General features: G+C 44.9%; 1 protein-coding gene across 3 annotated transcripts in view; it reads right to left on the bottom strand.

The window, feature by feature from the left end:
• MAST3 (microtubule associated serine/threonine kinase 3) overlaps nucleotides 1–19134 on the bottom strand; it is a 130580-nt gene that overhangs the window by 82194 nt on the left and 29252 nt on the right. For 2 of the 3 annotated variants that reach the window (XM_070748131.1, XM_070748141.1), the window contains exon 2: nucleotides 14545–14622. The exons of the other annotated variant lie outside the window; for it this stretch is intronic. In XM_070748131.1, coding sequence (XP_070604232.1) covers nucleotides 14545–14622 — 78 coding nt within the window. The remainder of the gene's footprint in view (nucleotides 1–14544; nucleotides 14623–19134) is intronic. 3 annotated transcript variants of the gene reach the window in all.

The raw sequence follows: 19134 nt of genomic DNA, 5'->3' as shown, positions 1-19134 counted from the left end.
TTTCTCTTTGCCTCTCTTGCTATCTCTCTTTCTTTCTTGCTATGTCTCTCTTTCTTTCTCTTTCTCTCTTTCTCTCTTTCTCTGCCTCTCTTGCTAAGTCTCTCTTTTTCTCTTGCTATGTCTCTCTTTCTCTCTCTCTCTGCCTCTCTTGCTATGTCTCTCTTTCTCTCTCTCTTTCTCTATCTCTCTTTCTCTGCGTCTCTTGCTGTCTCTCTTTCTCGCCCTCTCTGCCTCTCTTATATGTCTCTCTTTCTCTCTCTCTCAGCTGACTGCAAGCGGGAGCCCTGCAAAAGGGAACCCTTTTCCAAGGGCGCACCCGAAGCCGCGGCCACCCCCCCCGCGCCTCTAGCCCCCTCGCACCCTTGGCTACTCGCCGCTGCCTTCGCCAAAAGCGCTTTTGTCCCGGGCTCTCAGCGAGGGGGCTGCAGGAGAGGCGGCGAAGGCGATCTCTCTCGTTCTCCGGAGGCTGGCGAAAGTGATTTTCAATGTCGGGGGTGCGGGCCGGCGCTCTCTCTCCCCACCCCCCTGCCAGCTTACTTTGAATGGGGCAGGGGGAGGGGGAGAGCGCACGCCGGCCCGTGCCCCCGACATTGAAAATCACTTTCGCCAGCCTCCGGAGAATGAGAGAGATCGCCTTTGCCGCCTCTCCTGCAGCCCCCTCGCTGAGAGCCCATAATTCAATGCCTGGGAAGGGCGAAAACAGCTTCCCCTGCCCCTCTGGAGGCCGGAAATGGCCTGTTTCCCAACTTCTGGTGGGCCCAGTAGGCTCATGTTTTGCCCTCCCCTGGCTCCAAAGGCTTCCCTGGAGGGTAAAAACGCCCTCCCCCATCCCCCTGGAGGCTCTCTAGAAGCCAAAAACGCCCTCCCAGAGCCTCTGTACAAACCAAAAATCAGCTGGCCAGCACACACATGCACATCGGAGCTGAGCTAGGGCAATGGCTTGCGTGCCAGCAGATATGGCTCTGTGTGCCACCTGTGGCCCCCGTGCCATAAGGTTCACCATCACTGGTATATAGCCATGCCGGCCACAGGATCACAAAAATGTATTTGGATAATGCTGGCTCCCTTGTCCAAGAAACACGCTCTAGGGTTGATGGGGTCAAGCATGGCCAAGTATGTGCCATAGGCTCGCCATCACTGACCTAGGTCCATACCCTGTTTCCTCGAAAATAAGACATACCCCGAAAGTAAGGCATGTCGGAGGTTTTGCAAAATTTTCTAATATAAGGCACCCCCCAAAAAATAAGGCGTAATCAAGTTTGCATACGGTATGGTGGAAAAACATACGGTACCATTCAAAGTTGTTCATAGCGATACCATAATAATGTGGCATCCCCTGCTGGCCCCTTCCATCGCTTTGTACCGTCCAGTGCAGGAGACACAGTCTGCTGCTGTCTCACCGCCATTACAGTCTCCACTACAGTGCATAGACTGTAGTTCCTCTGGTGGGCGGAAGCTGCAATAGCGGGAGTATACTGTTGTACCATATAAGTGCCGTCATTTGTGTGTGTGGGTGCCATACTGACAGGTACCGTACCATAATCAGTGTACCGTACGGTGCACTTTCTTTGGGGGTGTCAGCTTTTCTGCCTGTGAATTTGTCTTATTTGAGAAATATAATAAAATATAAAATAAGACGTAGCACAACTTTTGGAGCAAAAATTAATATAAGACAGTGTCTTATTTTCGGGGAAACACAGTATTTGGGACCAGAAACTCTGTTGCTAGGCAAGGCAGTGGTTAAGTGAATCGTGACCGATTTTATGACCTTTGGGCCATGACTGCCAAGCGAGTCAGTGCAGTTGTTAAGTGAATGACGCATCCATTAAATGAATCTCATTTCCCCCACGGACTTTGCTTGTTGGAAGCCAGCTGGAAAGGTCACAAGTGACGATCGCATGACTCAGGGACACTGCAGCCAGTGTTGTAAATACACAACCGGTTGTCTAGTGCCTGAATTTCGATCACGTGGCTATTATTATTATTATTATTATTATTATTATTATTATTATTACTACAGTATTATTATTATTATTATGTGGAAGGTTGTTGAGAAGGTGGTGGCACTCCAACTCCAGCAGTCCTTGGAAGAAGCCGATTATCTAGGTCCTCAGCAGTCTGGATTCAGGCCCGGCTACAGCACGGAAACTGCTTTGGTCGTGTTGATGGATGATCTCTGGCGGGCCCGGGACAGGGGTTTATCCTCTGTCCTGGTGCTTCTCGACCTCTCAGCGGTTTTCAATACCATCAACCATGATATCCTTCTGCGCCGGCTGGAGGGGTTGGGAGTGGGAGGCACTGTTCTTCAGTGGTTCTCCTCCTACCTCTCCGGCCAGTCGCAGTTGGTGTTAGTGGGGGGTCAGAGGTTGACCTCGAGGTCTCTTCCTTGTGGGGTGCCTCAGGGGTCGGTCCTCTCCCCCCTGCTATTTAATAATTACATGAAACTGCTGGGTGAGATCATCCAAGGGCATGGGGTGAGGTATCATCAGTACGCTGATGATACCCAGCTGTATATCTCCACCCCATGTCCAGTCAATGAAGCAGTGGAAGTGATGTGCTGGTGCCTGGAGGCTGTTAGGGTCTGGATGGGTGTCAACAGACTCAAACTCAACCCGGATAAGACGGAGTGGCTGTGGGTTTTGCCTCCCAAGGACAACTCCATCTGTCCTTCCATTACCCTGGGGGGGGGGGGAAGTATTGACCCCCTCAGAGAGGGTCTGCAACTTGGGCGTCCTCCTCGATCCACAGCTCACATTAGAGAAACATCTTTCAGCTGTGGCGAGGGGGGCGTTTGCCCAGGTTCGCCTGGTGCACCAGTTGCAGCCTATCTGGATCGGGAGTCACTGCTCACAGTCACTCATGCCCTCATCACCTCGAGGCTCGACTACTGTAATGCTCTCTACATGGGGGTACCTTTGAAGAATGTTCGGAAACTTCTGATCGTGCAGAATGCAGCTGCGAGAGCAATCATGGGCTTCTCTAAGTATGCCCATGTTACACCAACACTCCGCAGTCTGCACTGGTTGCCGATCAGTTTCCGGTCACAATTCAAAGTGTTGGTTATGACCTATAAAGCCCTTCATGGCATCGGACCAGAATATCTCCGGGACTGCCTTCTGCTGCACGAATCCCAGCGACCAATTAGGTCCCACAGAGTGGGCCTTCTCCGGGTCCCATCGACTAAACCAGCGTTTCCCAACCAGTGTGCCGCGGCACACTAGTGTGCCGCGAGACATGGTCAGGTGTGCCGCCAAACTCCTAGGGCAGCTGGGCGGGGCACTGCCGCTGCGGCTACTTTCCGATGCCGCTATTGCTGGCGCTCTCCTGCTGGGCCCCAAAGAAGGAAGGCGGGAAAAAAGGAGAGCTTCATTCTTCGCACCGGCAGCAAGAGGAGGAGGGTGCCATCAGCAGCGGCACCAAGTAGTAGTCGGGGGATGGCGGTGGCAAGAGCTCCAGGGCGGAGGCACCAGCAGCGCCCCGCCCAGCTGGAGCTTCCCTGGCGGGGGCGGCAACCAATGTCCTTTGGGGCCCGGAGGGAGGGCGGTGGGAGCAGGAGGGTGCCGGGCCGCGCACGCCTGCGCCAGCGCACCCCAACCCCCCCCCCGCACACTTTTCCAAGGGCGCACCCGAAGCCGCGGCCGCCCCCCCGAGCCTCTAGCCTCCTCGCACCCCTGGCTACTCGCCGCTGCCTTCGCCGAAAGCACTCACACATGCACAATAGCACACGCCCACACTCTTTCGGCACCCAAGGAAAAAAGGTTTGCCATCACTGACCTGGGTTGAAGAGCATCTGTAGTTCCTCTGAATGCCAGAACTATAAATGTTGAGTATTGAAGCCAAGTAAATAGGTTAAAAATTTCCATACAGCGATGGAGCTAATCTTTCTAGTTCTCCCCCCTCTGAAAGGGGTGAGAATTTTTTCATTGTTGATTTAAGTATGTTGAATAAACACGCAGGGGTTAAGAGTGCAATTCTGATATATTTTCCAGTCTGAAAATGTTTGGGAAGCCAGGCTGCTGTTTTTTTGGCAACTGTAGTCAACAAGAGTACAAATATGGAATTGGAAAAGAGGGCCTGGGGCTCTTGTAAACCACAACAGCTGGGTTCACACAATGCCTTAAGCCCGAAGCAAAATAAACCAAATTATGATCTGGCAGGATGATACGTAAACCCACTTGGAACGCAATGCATTTGCTGTCATTTCCTTCTTGCGGTTTGAATTTGGACGCAACGAGATTTGGCTTTCTTTGAGAAGTTTGGCACCACCGTTATTTCAAGGAAGACAAACCTACACAAGTGGGAATGGTTTGCTCTGATTTCCTGATTAGAAACAGCAATTTTGCCTTTTGATGCTTCCTTTCAGCAGCATGTGTGCCAGCAGTCAGCTGAACCGCTTTTTACAAAAAGATTTGGCGATCACTTTTCTCTAAGTGCTGTTTTTTTAGGGTTGTATAATGCCCAACCCTAAAGGGTTTTGGAGCACAAGCACAATATCTCAGGGACCGCCTTCTGCTGCACGAATCCCAGCGACCAGTTAGGTCCCACAGAGTGGGTCTTCTCCGGGTCCCGTCAACTAAACAATGCCGCTTGGTGGGACCCAGGGGAAGAGCCTTCTCTGTGGCGGCCCCGGCCCTCTGGAACCAATTCCCCTCAGAGATTAGAATTGCCCCCACCCTCCTTGCCTTTCATAAGCTACTTAAAACCCACCTCTGCTGCCAGGCATGGGGGAATTCAGATACCTTTTCCCCCTAGGCTTTTACAATTTAATGCATGGTATGTCTGTCTGTATGTTTGGTTTTTTATTATAATGGGTTTTAATTGTTTTTAGTATTGGATTATTGTTATACACTGTCTTGTTGTTGCTGTTAGCCGCCCCGAGTCTCCGGAGAGGGGCGGCATACAAACAAACAAATAAACAAACAAACAAACAAACGAATAAATAAATGAATGAATAAATAAATGAATGAATAAATAAATAAATAAATGAATAAATAAATGAATAAATAATCTGTCTGGGATTGTAAAGCAAACAACTTTTTTTCCTGGGAACACACGACAGTTGCAGAGATGGGCTATTGTAGGGAAAGAGGTAGCTGCTTTAAAGAATTTAGAGACAGAAGCTACAGTTGTACTTCAGATACTCCAAAGTACTTTTTCAGAATTATGTCCAAAACACTGCAGGACGAAAAACAGCAAGGCAATCTGTTTCCACTGCCACAACCAACTGTTCCTTGTGAAATACTTGGCTACAGCCTAATTATCCACTCTTTGCTGCAAGCCTGTATATTCATTTTTTAATAATATGTATCTGGTTTGGTGCTGCAACCCAACAGGACCGACACAGACTTCAGAGGATAATCAGAACTGCAGAAAAAACAATTGCTGCCAATCTGCCTTCCATTGAGGACCTGTATACTGCACGAGTCAAAAAGAGGGCGGGGAAAATATTTACTGACCCCTCACATCCTGGACACAAATTGTTTCAACTCCTACCCTCAAAACATCGCTACAGAGCACTGCACACCAAGACAACTAAACACAAGAACAGTTTTTTTCTGAACGCCATCACTCTACTAAACAAATAATTCCCTCAACACTGTCAGACTTTCTACTAAATCTGCACTTCTATTCTACTAGTTTTTCTCATCATTCCTATCACCCATTTCCTCCTATGTTGACTGTATGACTGTAACTTGTTGCTTATATCCTAAGATTTTTATTAATATTGCTTCTTCATTGCTTATTTGACCCCTATGACAATCATTAAGTGTTGTACCACATGATTCTTGACAAATGTATATTTTATTTTATGTACGCTGAGAGCATATGCACCAAGACAAATTCCTTGTGTGTCCAATCACACTTGGCCAATAAAATTCTATTCTATTCTATTTTAAGATGGATTTTATATTTGTTGTTTTATTCAATTATTGGATGGACGGATGGACAGACAAATAGATAGATTTAACTGAGGGGTTGGGAAGAGATAAGGATTGCTATCTTGTTAATTCTTGGACGATTTCACAATTTGGTAAGATGATTTAGAGGAGTATCAACATAATTTTCTCTTCTTGGCAACTATTTTGAAAAAAAGTCTCAGTATTTTACAAAGTGCACAGTATTTTCCATCTCTGAGAAATAACAGGCAAGCTAGGCTCAGTCATAGTTTAACAGACGCTCAAACAAATTTTGTTGCTCACCAACTGTACTGTATATACTAGGATATGGGCGCCACACTGCAGTCAATCCCAGGGCCTCCCAATTCCATAGCATTTTACTAGCACTTTTAAAAATAACTTAGCTCTTTGTCAAGCCGGCTAAAAGGTAGAGGGAATGGAAAGCTTTGACATTCCGTCACCTTCCACCTCATATAAAGAAAGAGGTGCCACTGGATTAGATTCATTTTCTTTAAAAGTTTCTTGCAGTAGACAGCCAATACTTTAATGATATAGCAACAATGTACAGCTGCCTTATAGTTTGTCTCTACCTCCAAATATTTAATGTGCTTCTCAATAAAGAGAAAATGGATGCATGGATAAAGGATGAATAAAAGAACAACTGGACCAGACTCTATAGATTTTTCCTCCAGAAGTTGCAGGTATTTCAACACTGGAGGTTTTTAAAAAAGAGTTTAAGTAACCATTTGTCTGAAATGGTATAGGCCAGGGTTTCCTGTCTGAGCAGGAGACGTCTGACCGTCTGAGCAGAAGACCTCCAAGATCCCTTCCAACTCTGCTACTATTCTGTTATAGGTCTACGTAGTACAGCTTTTAGTTCCATAAATGAGTACTTCCAATAATAATAATAATAATAATAACAACAACAATAACAACAACAACAATAATATCTGCGAGACCGCCTTCTGCCACACGAATCCCAGTGACCAGTTAGGTCCCACAGAGTTGGTCTTCTCCGGGTCCCATCGACTAAACAATGTCGTCTGGCGGGACCCAGGGGAAGAACCTTCTCTGTGGTGGCCCCGGCCCTCTGAAACCAACTCCCCCCAGAGTGCAGCTAATGAACTGTTGGATACAGGAAGGAGAGTGAATTGTGGTTCTCAGCAAATACACTGAATCGCTGCCTACATAAGAAATGTTTGCACTCTGCGTAGTGATCAGCAAGAGCTCCAACACATTTAGGGAGGCACAATGGCTCAGCGGTTAAAGACGCTCAGCTTGTCAGAGCTGGTAGCCCAGGTTCGAAACCCAAGCTACACGCAACGGAGTGAGCTCCCATTACTTGCTCCAAGTCCTACCTAGCTAGCGGTTTGGAAGCATGCAAATAGGAGTAGATTAATAGGTACCACTTCGGTGGAACGGTTAACAATGTTCAGTGCACCTTTGGTATACAGTGTTCCCTCGATTTTCGCAGGGGATGCGTTTCTGAGACGGCCCACAAAAGTCGAATTTCCACGAAGTAGAGATGCGGAAGTAAATACACTGTTTTTGGCTATGAACAGTATCGCAAGCTATCCCTTAACACTTTAAACCCCTAAATTGCAATTTCCCATTCCCTTTGCAACCATTTAGATTATTACTCACCAGGGTATTTATTAAAGTTCATTAACTTTTTAACAGAGCCAGCATACTGCCCCCACAATCCGGGTCCTCATTTTACCCATCTCGGAAGGATGGAAGGCTGAGTCAACCTTGAGCCGGTGATGAGATTTGAACCACTGACCTTCAGATCTACAGTCAGCTTCAGCTTCAGTGGCCTGCAGTAGTCTACCTGCTGCTCCACCCCAGCTTTTGCAAAAGAAGTTATTGATTACTTCCAAGATTCTGACTTATCCCATTGCTCATATCAAAATTCTGTGCTCATGTAATTCTGTATCAGGAACAGCCAAATTCCACAACCAATATGAAATATATTTTAATGAACTACCTGTGTAAACTACCTGTGTGGGGAAGGCAAGCAGAAGTTGCCTTTGCAAAGATATAGATAATTCCCTCATTTCTAGTTTTCATATTTAAAAAGCAAACAATAAATAATCATCCCTTATCAGTTACAAACTTACTTACTTACTATTTATTTATTTATTTATTTATTTTATTTATTTATTTTATTTTATTTTATTTTATTTGTATGCCGCCCCTCTCCGTAGACTCGGGGTGGCTAACAACAATAATAAAAACAGCATATAACAAATCTAATATTTAAAATAACTAAAAACCCTTATTAAAAACCAAACATACAGATAAACATGCCATGCATAAATTGTATAGGCCTAGGGGGAAGGTATATCTCAATTCCCCCATGCCTGACGACAGAGGTGGGTTTTAAGGTGCTTACGAAAGGCAAGGAGGGTGGGGGCAATTCTGATCTCTGGGGGGAGCTGGTTCTATAGGGCCGGGGCCGACACAGAGAAGGCTCTTCCCCTGGGCCCCGCCAAACGACATTGTTTAGTTGACGGGACCCGGAGAAGGCCCACTCTGTGGGACCTAACTGGTCACTGGGATTCGTGCGGCAGAAGGCGGTCCTGGAGATATTCTGGTCCGATGCCATGAAGGGCTTTATAGGTCATAACCAACACTTTGAATTGTGACCGGAAACTGATCGGCAACCAATGCAGACTGCGGAGTGTTGGTGTAACATGGGCATATTTAGGGAAGCCCATGATTGCTCTCGCAGCTGCATTCTGCACGATCTGAAGTTTCCGAACACTTTTCAAAGGTAGCCCCATGTAGAGAGCATTACAGTAGTCGAGCCTCGAGGTGATGAGGGCATGAGTGACTGTGAGCAGTGAGTCCCGGTCCAGATAGGGCCGCAACTGGTGCACCAAGTTAGCAGGGAAAGGACAGGTATTCTTTTGTCCAATTATTTGGTGAGAAACCATCTGCCCCCATCTTTCAGTATTGTTTGGTCAATGAGTAAGTCAGGGCAATGATTGATTTACTTATTATTTAGAGCTTCCAAATGTATTTAAGCCTCTCTCCCTCACTTTTCCTCTAGATTGCTGCATTAACTAATCCCAAAATCCAAAGCAAAAGGATTTTAGTGAAGCTATCATAGCACTGTGCTGTTTCTACAAAAATAACAAGAAATTGACTTCCACTTCCTGATATACAGTAATTAATTAAAATGTCATAGGGAAAAAACCAATTTCCGTCCCTGTTGGCAAACATTTCATTATTCCCCAATGCAACGCCTCCATCATTATTCATAATATTACAGAGATAATGGATCACGTTAACTTGACCAAATAACCCACAACTGGAAAGTAAACAAAAAGTAAATTTACTCTCCCAACCCTGTATTAACCTAAGCCTTACAACCTAGATCATTGAGAGGAAGGAGATGCAGATTTCTGCATATGGAAAGAACAATAAAATGTAGCTAGCTTTTTTTTTTTTTTTTTTAAATTCAGTTAAATTACAAATATTTGGGAGGTTGTTTGCCTCTCTGGAAATGGGTTGGTGTATTTTATCTGTATACATATTAATCTGATTAATCGATATACATTTCTAAATACATGCAAATATTTCAAAAAATTCTTCTGCCATCTCTGTACTCAGAAAAAGTGAAGTAGCTTAAACCAGAAGCCTACAAACTTGACAACTTTAAGACTCGTGGACTTCAACTCCCAGAATTCTCAGCTGAAGTCCACAAGTCTTAAAGTTGCCAAGTTTGGGGGCCCTGGTTTAAACACTCTTTATTATTATTATTATTATTATTATTATTATTATTATTATTATTATTTATTAGATTTGTATGCCGCCCCTCTCTGAAAACTCGGGGCGGCACACAACAGTAATAAAAACAATATAGCAGTGGAACAAATCTAATATTAAAAAACATATAAAACCCTATCATTATTTAAAAAACCAAACAGCACATTCATATCAAACATAAGTATAAAAAAGCCTGGGGGAAAGGTGTCTCAACTCCCCCATGCCTGGCGGTATAAGTGAGTCTTGAGTAGTTTACGAAAGACAGGGAGGGTGGGGGCAGTTCTAATCTCCGGGGGGGAGTTGGTTCCAGAGGGCTGGTGCCACCACAGAGAAGGCTCTTCCCCTGGGGCCCGCCAAACGACACTGTTTGGTCGACGGGACATGGAGAAGGCCAACTCTGTGGGACCTTATCGGCCGCTGGGATTCGTGCGGTAGAAGGCGGTTCCGGAGGAAATCTGGTCCACTGCCATGTAGGGCTTTAAAGGTCATGACCTTGTAAGAGTACAGTGGTCAGACTGCCCATAGCAGATTCAAAATAGCCCCAGCTACTTTTTTATAGAAACCGTCCAATTGCAGAAAATATATGTAGCTATGGGTTAAAACTTTGGGTTTTTCATATGCTCTGTTTTCCTGCAGATGTTTCAATTATGGGCTAAATCAGTGTTTCCCAACCTTGGCAACTTGAAGATATTTGGACTTCAACTCCCAGAATTCCAAATATCTTCAAGTTGCCAAGGTTGGGAAACACTGCGCTAAATAATATCTACAGAGAACACCAAAAAACGCAACAGAGACCTTCCTCTTGCAAAAGTTTGCTTTCTTTTTTAGTTCAGTCCGTCAAAGAGAAATCTCATTTCCTGCCACCCATGGTACAAAACACAACCCTATTGCTTAATTAGAGGGAGATGGAGAAAAAAAAATTTTCTTAGGCAGGAAATAAGGAACAAACCCAATCCAGAATGCAGTTTGCAGTTCGTAAAAGATAAAAGCAGCTGAAACGCTGCAGGATCAGATCATGGTATAATTAACACAACAACCTGAGTCCAACAGCTCAGTAAACAATGTTTTCCTTTCCCCTCCCACTCCTGTTGCCCATTCACCCTTTCCTGCTGTTTCTACTCCTTGCCAACAGCCCCCTTCCTCAAACGTCAGAGATTAATGCTACGCAGCAATGTTATTCATTAATCTTTTTAGCAATGCAACTAGAAGAGAACTTGGCCATGGACGTGAGGGGGGCAACAGAATGTGGGCCTCTCAGGCTTGTCCGATGTAAACAAACTCAAACTCAACCCAGACAAGACGGAGTGACTGTGGGTTCTGCCTCCCAAGGACAATCCCATCTGTCCGTCCATTGCCCTGGGGGGAGAATCATTGACCCCCTCAGAGAGAGTCCGCAACTTGGGTGTCCTCCTCGATCCACAGCTCACATTAGAGAAACATCTTTCAGCTGTGGCGAGGGGGGCATTTGCCCATGTTCGCCTGGTGCACCAGTTGCGGCCCTATTTGGACTGGGAGTCACTGCTCACAGTCACTCATGCCCTCATCACCTCGAGGCTCGACTACTGTAACGCTCTCTACATGGGGCTACCTTTGAAAAGTGTTCGGAAACTTCAGATCGTGCAGAATGCAGCTGCGAGAGCAATCATGGGCTTTCCCAAATATGCCCATATCACTCCAACACTCCGCAGTCTGCATTGGTTGCTGATCAGTTTCCGGTCACAATTCAAAGTGTTGGTTATGACCTATAAAGCCCTTCATGGCACCGGACCAGATTATCTCAGGGACCGCCTTCTGCCGCACAAATTCCAGCGACCAGTTAGGTCCCACAGAGTGGGTCTTCTCCGGCTCCCGTCAACTAAACAATGCTGCTTGGTGGGACCCAGGGGAAGAGCCTTCTCTGTGGCGGCCCCGGCCCTTTGGAACCAACTCCCCCCAGAGATTAGAATTGCCCCCACCCTCCTTGCCTTTCATAAGCTTCTTAAAACCCACCTCTGCCGCCAGGCATGGGGGAATTGAGATACCCTTTCCCCCTAGGCCTTTACAATTTTATGCACGGTATGTCTGTATGTATGTTTGGTTTTTTATTATAATGGGTTTTAATTGTTTTTAGTATTGGATTATTGTTATACGCTGTCTTATTATTGCTGTTAGCCGCCCCGAGTCTCCGGAGAGGGGCGGCATACAAATCCAATAAATTAAATAAATAAATAAATAAATAAAACACCATTTACCTTTGCTAGTGAAGGACATAGGGGAAGGTTTGGTAGGGAAGGTTTGCCTATTTGCCGATGACTTTAAAGTGCCTATCCACAAGAAGGGCAGTAGAGAAGAAGCTGGTAACTACAGGCCAGTTAGCATGACATCAGTTGTAGTTAAAATGATGGAGACTCTACACAAAAAGAGGATAAATCAGCACCTAAAAACGATAACTTATTGGACCCAAATCAGCATGGCTTTACTGAAGGCAAATCATGTCAGACTAATCTCATTGATTTCTTTGACTATGTCACAAAGGTGTTGGATGAAGGTGGTGCCGTGGATATTGCCTACCTGGACTTCAGCAAAGCCTTTGATACGGTTCCACATAAAGGTACCGCCTTCTGCCGCAAGAATCCCAGCGACCAGTTAGGTCCTACAGAGTGGGCCTTCTCCGGGTCCCGTCAACTAAACAATGTCGTTTGGCAGGACCCAGGGGAAGAGCCTTCTCTGTGGCGGCCCCGGCCCATTGGAACTAACTCCTCCCAGAGATTAGAATTGCCCCCACCCTCCTTGCTTTTCGTAAGCTTCTTAAAACCCACCTCTGCTGTCAGGCATGGGGGAACTGAGATATTCTTTCCCCCTAGGCCTTACAATTTACGCATGGTATATTTGTATGTATGTTTGGTTTTATAATAAGGGTTTTTTTAGTTGTTTAGTATTGGATTGTTACATGCTGTTTTTTATCACTGTTGTTAGCTGCCCCGAGTCTGCGGAGAGGGGCAGCATACAAATCCAATAAATAAATAAATAAATAATAAAGAGCTGATAGATAAATTAGTGAAGATTGGACTTAATCCCTGGATAGTTCAGTGGATTTGCAGCTGGCTGAAGCATAGACATCAAAGAGTTATTGTTAATGGCGAGTATTCTGAGCAGAGTCAGGTTACAAGCGGTGTGCCACAAGGGTCTGTTCTGGGGTCCTATTCTTTTTAATATGTTTGTGAGTGACATAGAGCAAGGTTTGGTACGGAAGGTTTGCCTATTTGCCAATGACTCTAAAGTGTGCAATAGGGTTGATATTCCTGGAAGCATCTGTAATATGGTAAATGATTTAGCTTTACTAGATAAATGGTCAAAGCGATGGAAACTGCAGTTTAATGTTTCCAAATGTAAAATAATGCACTTGGGGAAAAGGAATCCTCAATCTGAGTATTGTATTGGCAGTTCTGTGTTAGCAAAAACTTCAGAGGAGAAGGATTTAGGGGTAGTGATTTCTGACAGTCTCAAAATGGGTGAGCAGTGTGGTCGGGTGGTAGGAAAAGCAAGTAGGATGCTTGGCTACATAGCTAGAGGTATAACAAGCAGGAAGAGGGAGATTGTGATCCCGCTGTAGAGAGCGCTGGTGAGACCACATTTGGAAGAATGTGTTCAGTTCTGGAGACCTCACCTAAAAAAAGATCTTGATCAAACTGAACGTGTCCAAAGACGGGCTACAAAAATGGTGGAAGGTCTTAAGCATAAAACTTATCAGGAAAGACTTCATGAACTCAATCTGTATAGTCTGGAGGGCAGAAGGAAAAGTGGGGACATGATCGAAACATTTAAATATGTTAGAGGGTTGAATAAGGTTCAGGAGAGAAGGTTTTTAATAGGAAAATGAACACAAGAACAAGGGGGCACAATCTGAGGTTAGCAACGTGAGAAAACATTATTTTACTGAAAAAGTAGTAGATGCTTGGAACAAACTTCCAGCAGACGTGGTTGGTAAATCCACAGTCACTGAATTTAAACATACCTGAGATAAACACATATCCATCCTAATATATGCCTTAAACATGATCTAAGTATTGCCCATAAGATCATATGCTGCAACATCCTGCCTGTCAACAACTACTTCAGCTTCAACCGCAATAACACAAGAGCACGCAACAGGTTCAAGCTTAATATCAACCGCTCCAAATTTGACTGTAAAAAATATGACTTTAGCAATCGAGTTGTTGAAGCATGGAACTCATTACCAGACTCCGTGGTGTCAACCCCCAACCCCCAACATTTTTCCCTTAGACTTTCCACGGTTGACCTCTCCAGATTCCTTAGAGGTCAGTAAGGGGCGAGCATAAGTGCACTAGTGTGCCTTCCATCCCCTGTCCAATTGTCTCTTCTATATTTTATATATCTTTTCTCCCGTCCATATATTCTTCCTCTACTCTTCATTGATGTATTCTATTCTCATATCTCTTCTCCTATCCCTTCCCTGATATTTACTACTACACATTTTTATTCTCCTTAACTTTCAATTTGTATTGGACAAAATAAATAAATAAAAAATAAATAAAATATAAAATAGAGGAAATAGTATAAGGGCAGACTAGATGGACCACGAGGTCTTTTTCTTCCATCAATCTTCTGTTTCTATGTTTTTGTGTATTGTGTTTATTTATAACCGTTGTCAGCTGCTCAGAGTCTGTTTCGGAGTGAGCGGCATATAAATGCAATCAATCAATCAATCAATCAACCAACCAACCAATCAATCAATCAATCAAATAGATAAAATACAGGAAATAGTATAAGGGCAGACTAGATGGACCAGGAAGTCTTTTTCTGCCTTCTATGTTTCTATGCAAGGTTTCCTCTCAGTAGCCCTCCCCTCCTCCACTAGCACCATCTCTCTTACCTCCAGGGATGCAGAGTCAAAGGACTACAAGGGCTGCAGGGGCTGAGAAGGGTCGGGCTCTGGCTACCGGGTGACAAGCTGCAAAGGAAGAAAGGCAACCAAAGGAAGGGTGGGTGAGTCATGTGAAGAGGTCTCCTAGCAGTGACCCTCCTCTGACACAGGCGGGAAGCTTTCGGTGTTCCCCAAATTCCTCCCCAAAGCTCTAAGCAACGAGGCCAGCCCCGAACAGGTAGCAACTGGGCAGAGGACAAGTTTCTATAATCCACTTAAAGCACCAGCTTCGTTCTCCCTACAAGTTCTAGTGCTCTTTCTACCACCCTTGAAGACAACATTTTGCATTGAGGAGCATAAGGAAGAAAAGATTGGCAGGTCACCTTTCCTTTCCTGGACTAGCCTGACATCATTCAGAGTCTGTACTAAATCTGGGTAAGACTAGCTCAAAAGCCAGGATAGCAATAGCAATAGCATTTAGACTTATATACCGCTTCACAGTGCTTCGTTTACAGCCCTCTCTAAACAATGTCGTCTGGCGGGACCCAGGGGAAGAGCCTTCTCTGTGGCGGCCCCGACTCTCTGGAACCAACTCCCCCCAGATATCAGAGTTGCCCCCACTCTCCTTGCCTTTCGCAAGCTCCTTAAAACCCACCTCTGTCGCCAGGCATGGGATAATTGAAATTCCCTTCCCCCTAGGCTTATAGAATTTATACATGGTATGCTTGTATGTATGATTGGTTCTTTAAATTGGGGTTTTTTAGATTATTTTTAATATTACATTTGTTTACATTGTCTTTTTTATTGTTGTTAGCCGCCCCGAGTCTTCGGAGAGGGGCGGCATACAAATCTAATAAATAAATAAATCTAATAAAAAAATAAAAAAATAAAAAAATAAAAATATAAAAATATAAAAATATAAAAATATAAAAATATAAAAATAAATAAATGAATGAATGAATGAATGAATGAATGAATGAATGAATGAATGAATGAATGAATGAATGGATCTTCAGCGAACCATATTCATATCTCCTGTTCTTAGAGACTACCTGGATACGTCCCTGTAATTTTCTGGGCAAGTTTTTTCAGAAGTTTGCTATTGCCTCTTTCCTAGGGCTGAGAGAAAATGACTGGCCCAGGGTCATCCAGCCGGGTTTGTGCCTAAGGTGGGATTAGAATTCATGGTCTCCCAAAAAGTGCTTTCCCCCCTTTTTTCCCCTTAAAGCTTGCAAAGGGTAACCCAATTTCCCCACTAGTTGGGAATGCCCTAGCATCTTTCAAGGCAGATCATTAAAAAAGAATATATGGGTGAATGTAGCGAGTCAGTTTGGTGCAGTGGTTAAGGCATCGGGCTAGAAACTGGACCAAAGGTGCATTTTTTCAAGAGGCCACTGGACTTTCTGATTTTCCTCTGAGCTGAAGAATCTTCTTGGATGAGAAGTGAAAGGTCTTCAAAGAAAAACCAAAAAGCTCAGTTGCCTCCTGAAAAAAGCACCTTTGATACAACCATGATCTGGATAACTGAGAATCTCCATAGAGAGTCACGGCTTCCCAGTTTCTGGCCCGATGCCTTAACCCAGGGGTCCCCAAAAACTGGCCAACTTTAAGACTTGTGGACTTCTGGAAGTTGAAATCCACAAGTCTTAAAGTTGCCACGTTTGAAGACTTCTGCCTTAACCACTACACCAGACTGTCTGTCTGTCTGTCTGTCTGTCTGTCTGTCTCTCTCTATCTACTTACTTACTTACTTACCTACCTACCTACTTACTTACTTACTTATTTATTTATTTGATTTGTATGACGCCCCTCTCCGAAGACTCGGGGTGGCTAACAACAATAAAGAAGACAATGTAACAAATCTAATATTAAAAAATAATCTTAAAAACCCCAATTTAAGAGACCAATCATACAAACAAGCATACCATGTATAAATTCTATACCATGTATAAATTCTACTAGCCTCGAAAGATGCTCGTAGATTCCCAACTAGTAGGGAAATTGGGTTACACTTTGCCAATAGAATTTGAACTCTGAGCCCTGTTCTCAATTTTATCCATCTAGCCTAGTGATGGCAAACCTTTTTCTCCCTCAGGTGCTGAAGGAGCGTGGGCGTGCACTATTGCACATATACGAGTGCCCACACCCATAATTCAAAGCCTGGGAAGGGCGAAAACAACTTCCCCCGCTCCCGGGAGGCCTTCTGGAGGCTGGAAACTGCCTGTTTCCCAACTTCTGGTGGGCCCAGTAGGCTCGTGTTTTGCCCTCCCCAGGCTCCAAAAGCTTCCCTGGAGCCAGGGGAGGGTAATAACGCCCCCCTCCATCCTTCCAGAGGCTCCCTGGAAGCCAAAAACACCCTCACAGAGCCCAAAATCAGCTGGCCGGCAGATACATGCACATTGGAGCTGGGCTAGGGCAATGGTTCATGTTCCAGCAGATGAGGCTCCATGCGCCACCCGTGCCATAGGTTCGCCATCCCTGATCTAGGCTGAAATGATGCTGTGTTGAATTCTTTCATTCCTCTTGATTAAATTCCATCTCAAAAAGACTTGAGGCTAAACATACTCGACTCTCTTATCCTATCAAATTTGGATCCATTAGCCGGGTTTAGCCTCAAGAAGGGGAGACAGGGAATACAGTGTTTCCTCGATTTTCGCGGGTTCGAACTTTGCGGAACATCTATACCACGTTTTTTTCAAAAATATTAATTAAAAAATACTTCACGGTTTCCCCCCCTATACCACGGTTTTTCACGCCCGGTGACATCATGTCATTGCCAAACTTTCGTCTGCCTTTAAAAAACATTTTTTTAAATAAACTTTAATAAATAAACCTGGTGAATAATAATCTAAATGGTTGCTAAGGGAATGGGAAATTGTAATTTAGGGGTTTAAATTGTTAAGGGAAGGCTTGGGATACTGTTCATAGCCAAAAATAGTGTATTTACTTCCGCATCTCTACTTCGCGGAAATTTGACTTTCGCGGGCGGTCTCGGAATGCATCCCCCGCGAAAATCGAGGGAACACTGTATCTGAAAAGGCTGTCAAGGAGAAATGACCACAGCTCCTGAGGGCAGGATAAGAATCGATGCCGGAGGTTTTAAGACTAAATCCAAACAGTAGATCCACATTTGAAATAAGGAGGAGTGACTGTTATTAGGCGGTGAATCAGCCTGCTTTATGGAGTTGTGGGGGCTCCATCATTGGAGGTTTTCGAGGGATTTGTCAGGGATGATGTTAGAATTTCTGCCCTGGACTAGATCAGCGATGGTGAACCTTTTTTTTGGCTCAAGTGCCAAAGAGTGTGTACAGGTGTACGCAGCCACACCCATAATGGGTGCTCCGAGTCTACGGAGAGGGGCGGCATATAAATCTAATAAATTATTATTATTATAAAATTATGATTATAATAATAGTAATAATAATAATAATAATAATTATTATTATTATTATTGTTTATTAGATTTGTATGCCGCCCCTCTCCATAGACTCGGGGCGGCTCACAACAACAATAAAACAATGTATAACAAATCTAATAATTTAAAATCACTAAAAAACCCTTATTAAAAAGCAAAACAACATACACACAAACATACCATGCATAAACTGTATAGGCCCGGGGGAGGTGTCTCAATTCCCCCAAGCCTGAAGGCAAAGGTGGGTTTCAAGAAGTTTAGGAAAGGCAAGGAGGGTGGGGACAATTCTAATCTCCCGGGGGGGGGGAGCTGGTTCCAGAGGGTCGGGGCCGCCACAGAGAAGGCTCTTCCCTTGGGTCCCGCCAAACGACATTGTTTAGTCGACGGGACCCGGAGAAGGCCAACTCTGTGGGACCTAACCGGTCGCTGGGATTCGTGCAATACCCTCCCTCCTGTGCATGCATCCCACCCTGCTCCCCCACCCCTCATGCATGCTCACAGGCCTCACTGAAGCCTCTGGGCTTCTGGTACACCCATTGGACTGTGGTTTGCTTCCTCCAGGGTTCAGGAAAGCCTCCTTGAGCCCTGGGGATGGCCAAAAATGACCCAATGATTTCCTGAACTATGGGGACAGTAAAAAATGGCCCAACAGGCCAACTGGAAGTTCGGAAATGAACTTCCAGTTGGGCCGTTGAGCTGTTTTTCTCCATTTCCAGAGTTCAGGAAAGCCCCCTGAAGCCTGAGGAGAGTGAAAAATGGCGAAACGGGCCAATCGGAAGTTCAGAAACAAATTAGGTTTGGCCTGTTGGACTGTTTTTTGCTGGTTTTTGTTCAGGCTTTCCTGACTCATGGGGAGAGAGAAAATGGCTGAAAAGAAAGGTGAAAATAAGCCTGCCAGTGCACACCTGCGTGCTTGAACTGACATAGGGCAAAGCCTCATGTGCTCTCAGATATGGCTCCACATGCCACCTGTGGCACCACGTGTCATAGGTTCGCCATCACTGGACTAGATGATCTCAGAGGTTTCTTTCAGTTGGACAATCCTAAAACCAGAGCTGTGCGATCCTTGAAACTGTGGGAATCTAACAAGAAGCCCAGTGGTTCTTTGTGATCAAGTAATCTGAGGTAAAATTTGTGTGGGAGGGGCCTGGCTTTGCCGGCAGGCCTGGGGGCCGTGAATGGAC

The sequence above is a fragment of the Erythrolamprus reginae genome, chromosome 1 (assembly GCF_031021105.1).
Source record: "Erythrolamprus reginae isolate rEryReg1 chromosome 1, rEryReg1.hap1, whole genome shotgun sequence".
NCBI classification, from domain to species: domain Eukaryota; kingdom Metazoa; phylum Chordata; class Lepidosauria; order Squamata; family Dipsadidae; genus Erythrolamprus; species Erythrolamprus reginae.
The sequence above is the reverse complement of the archived record's forward strand: the minus strand, read 5'-3'. Positions and strand labels throughout refer to the sequence as shown.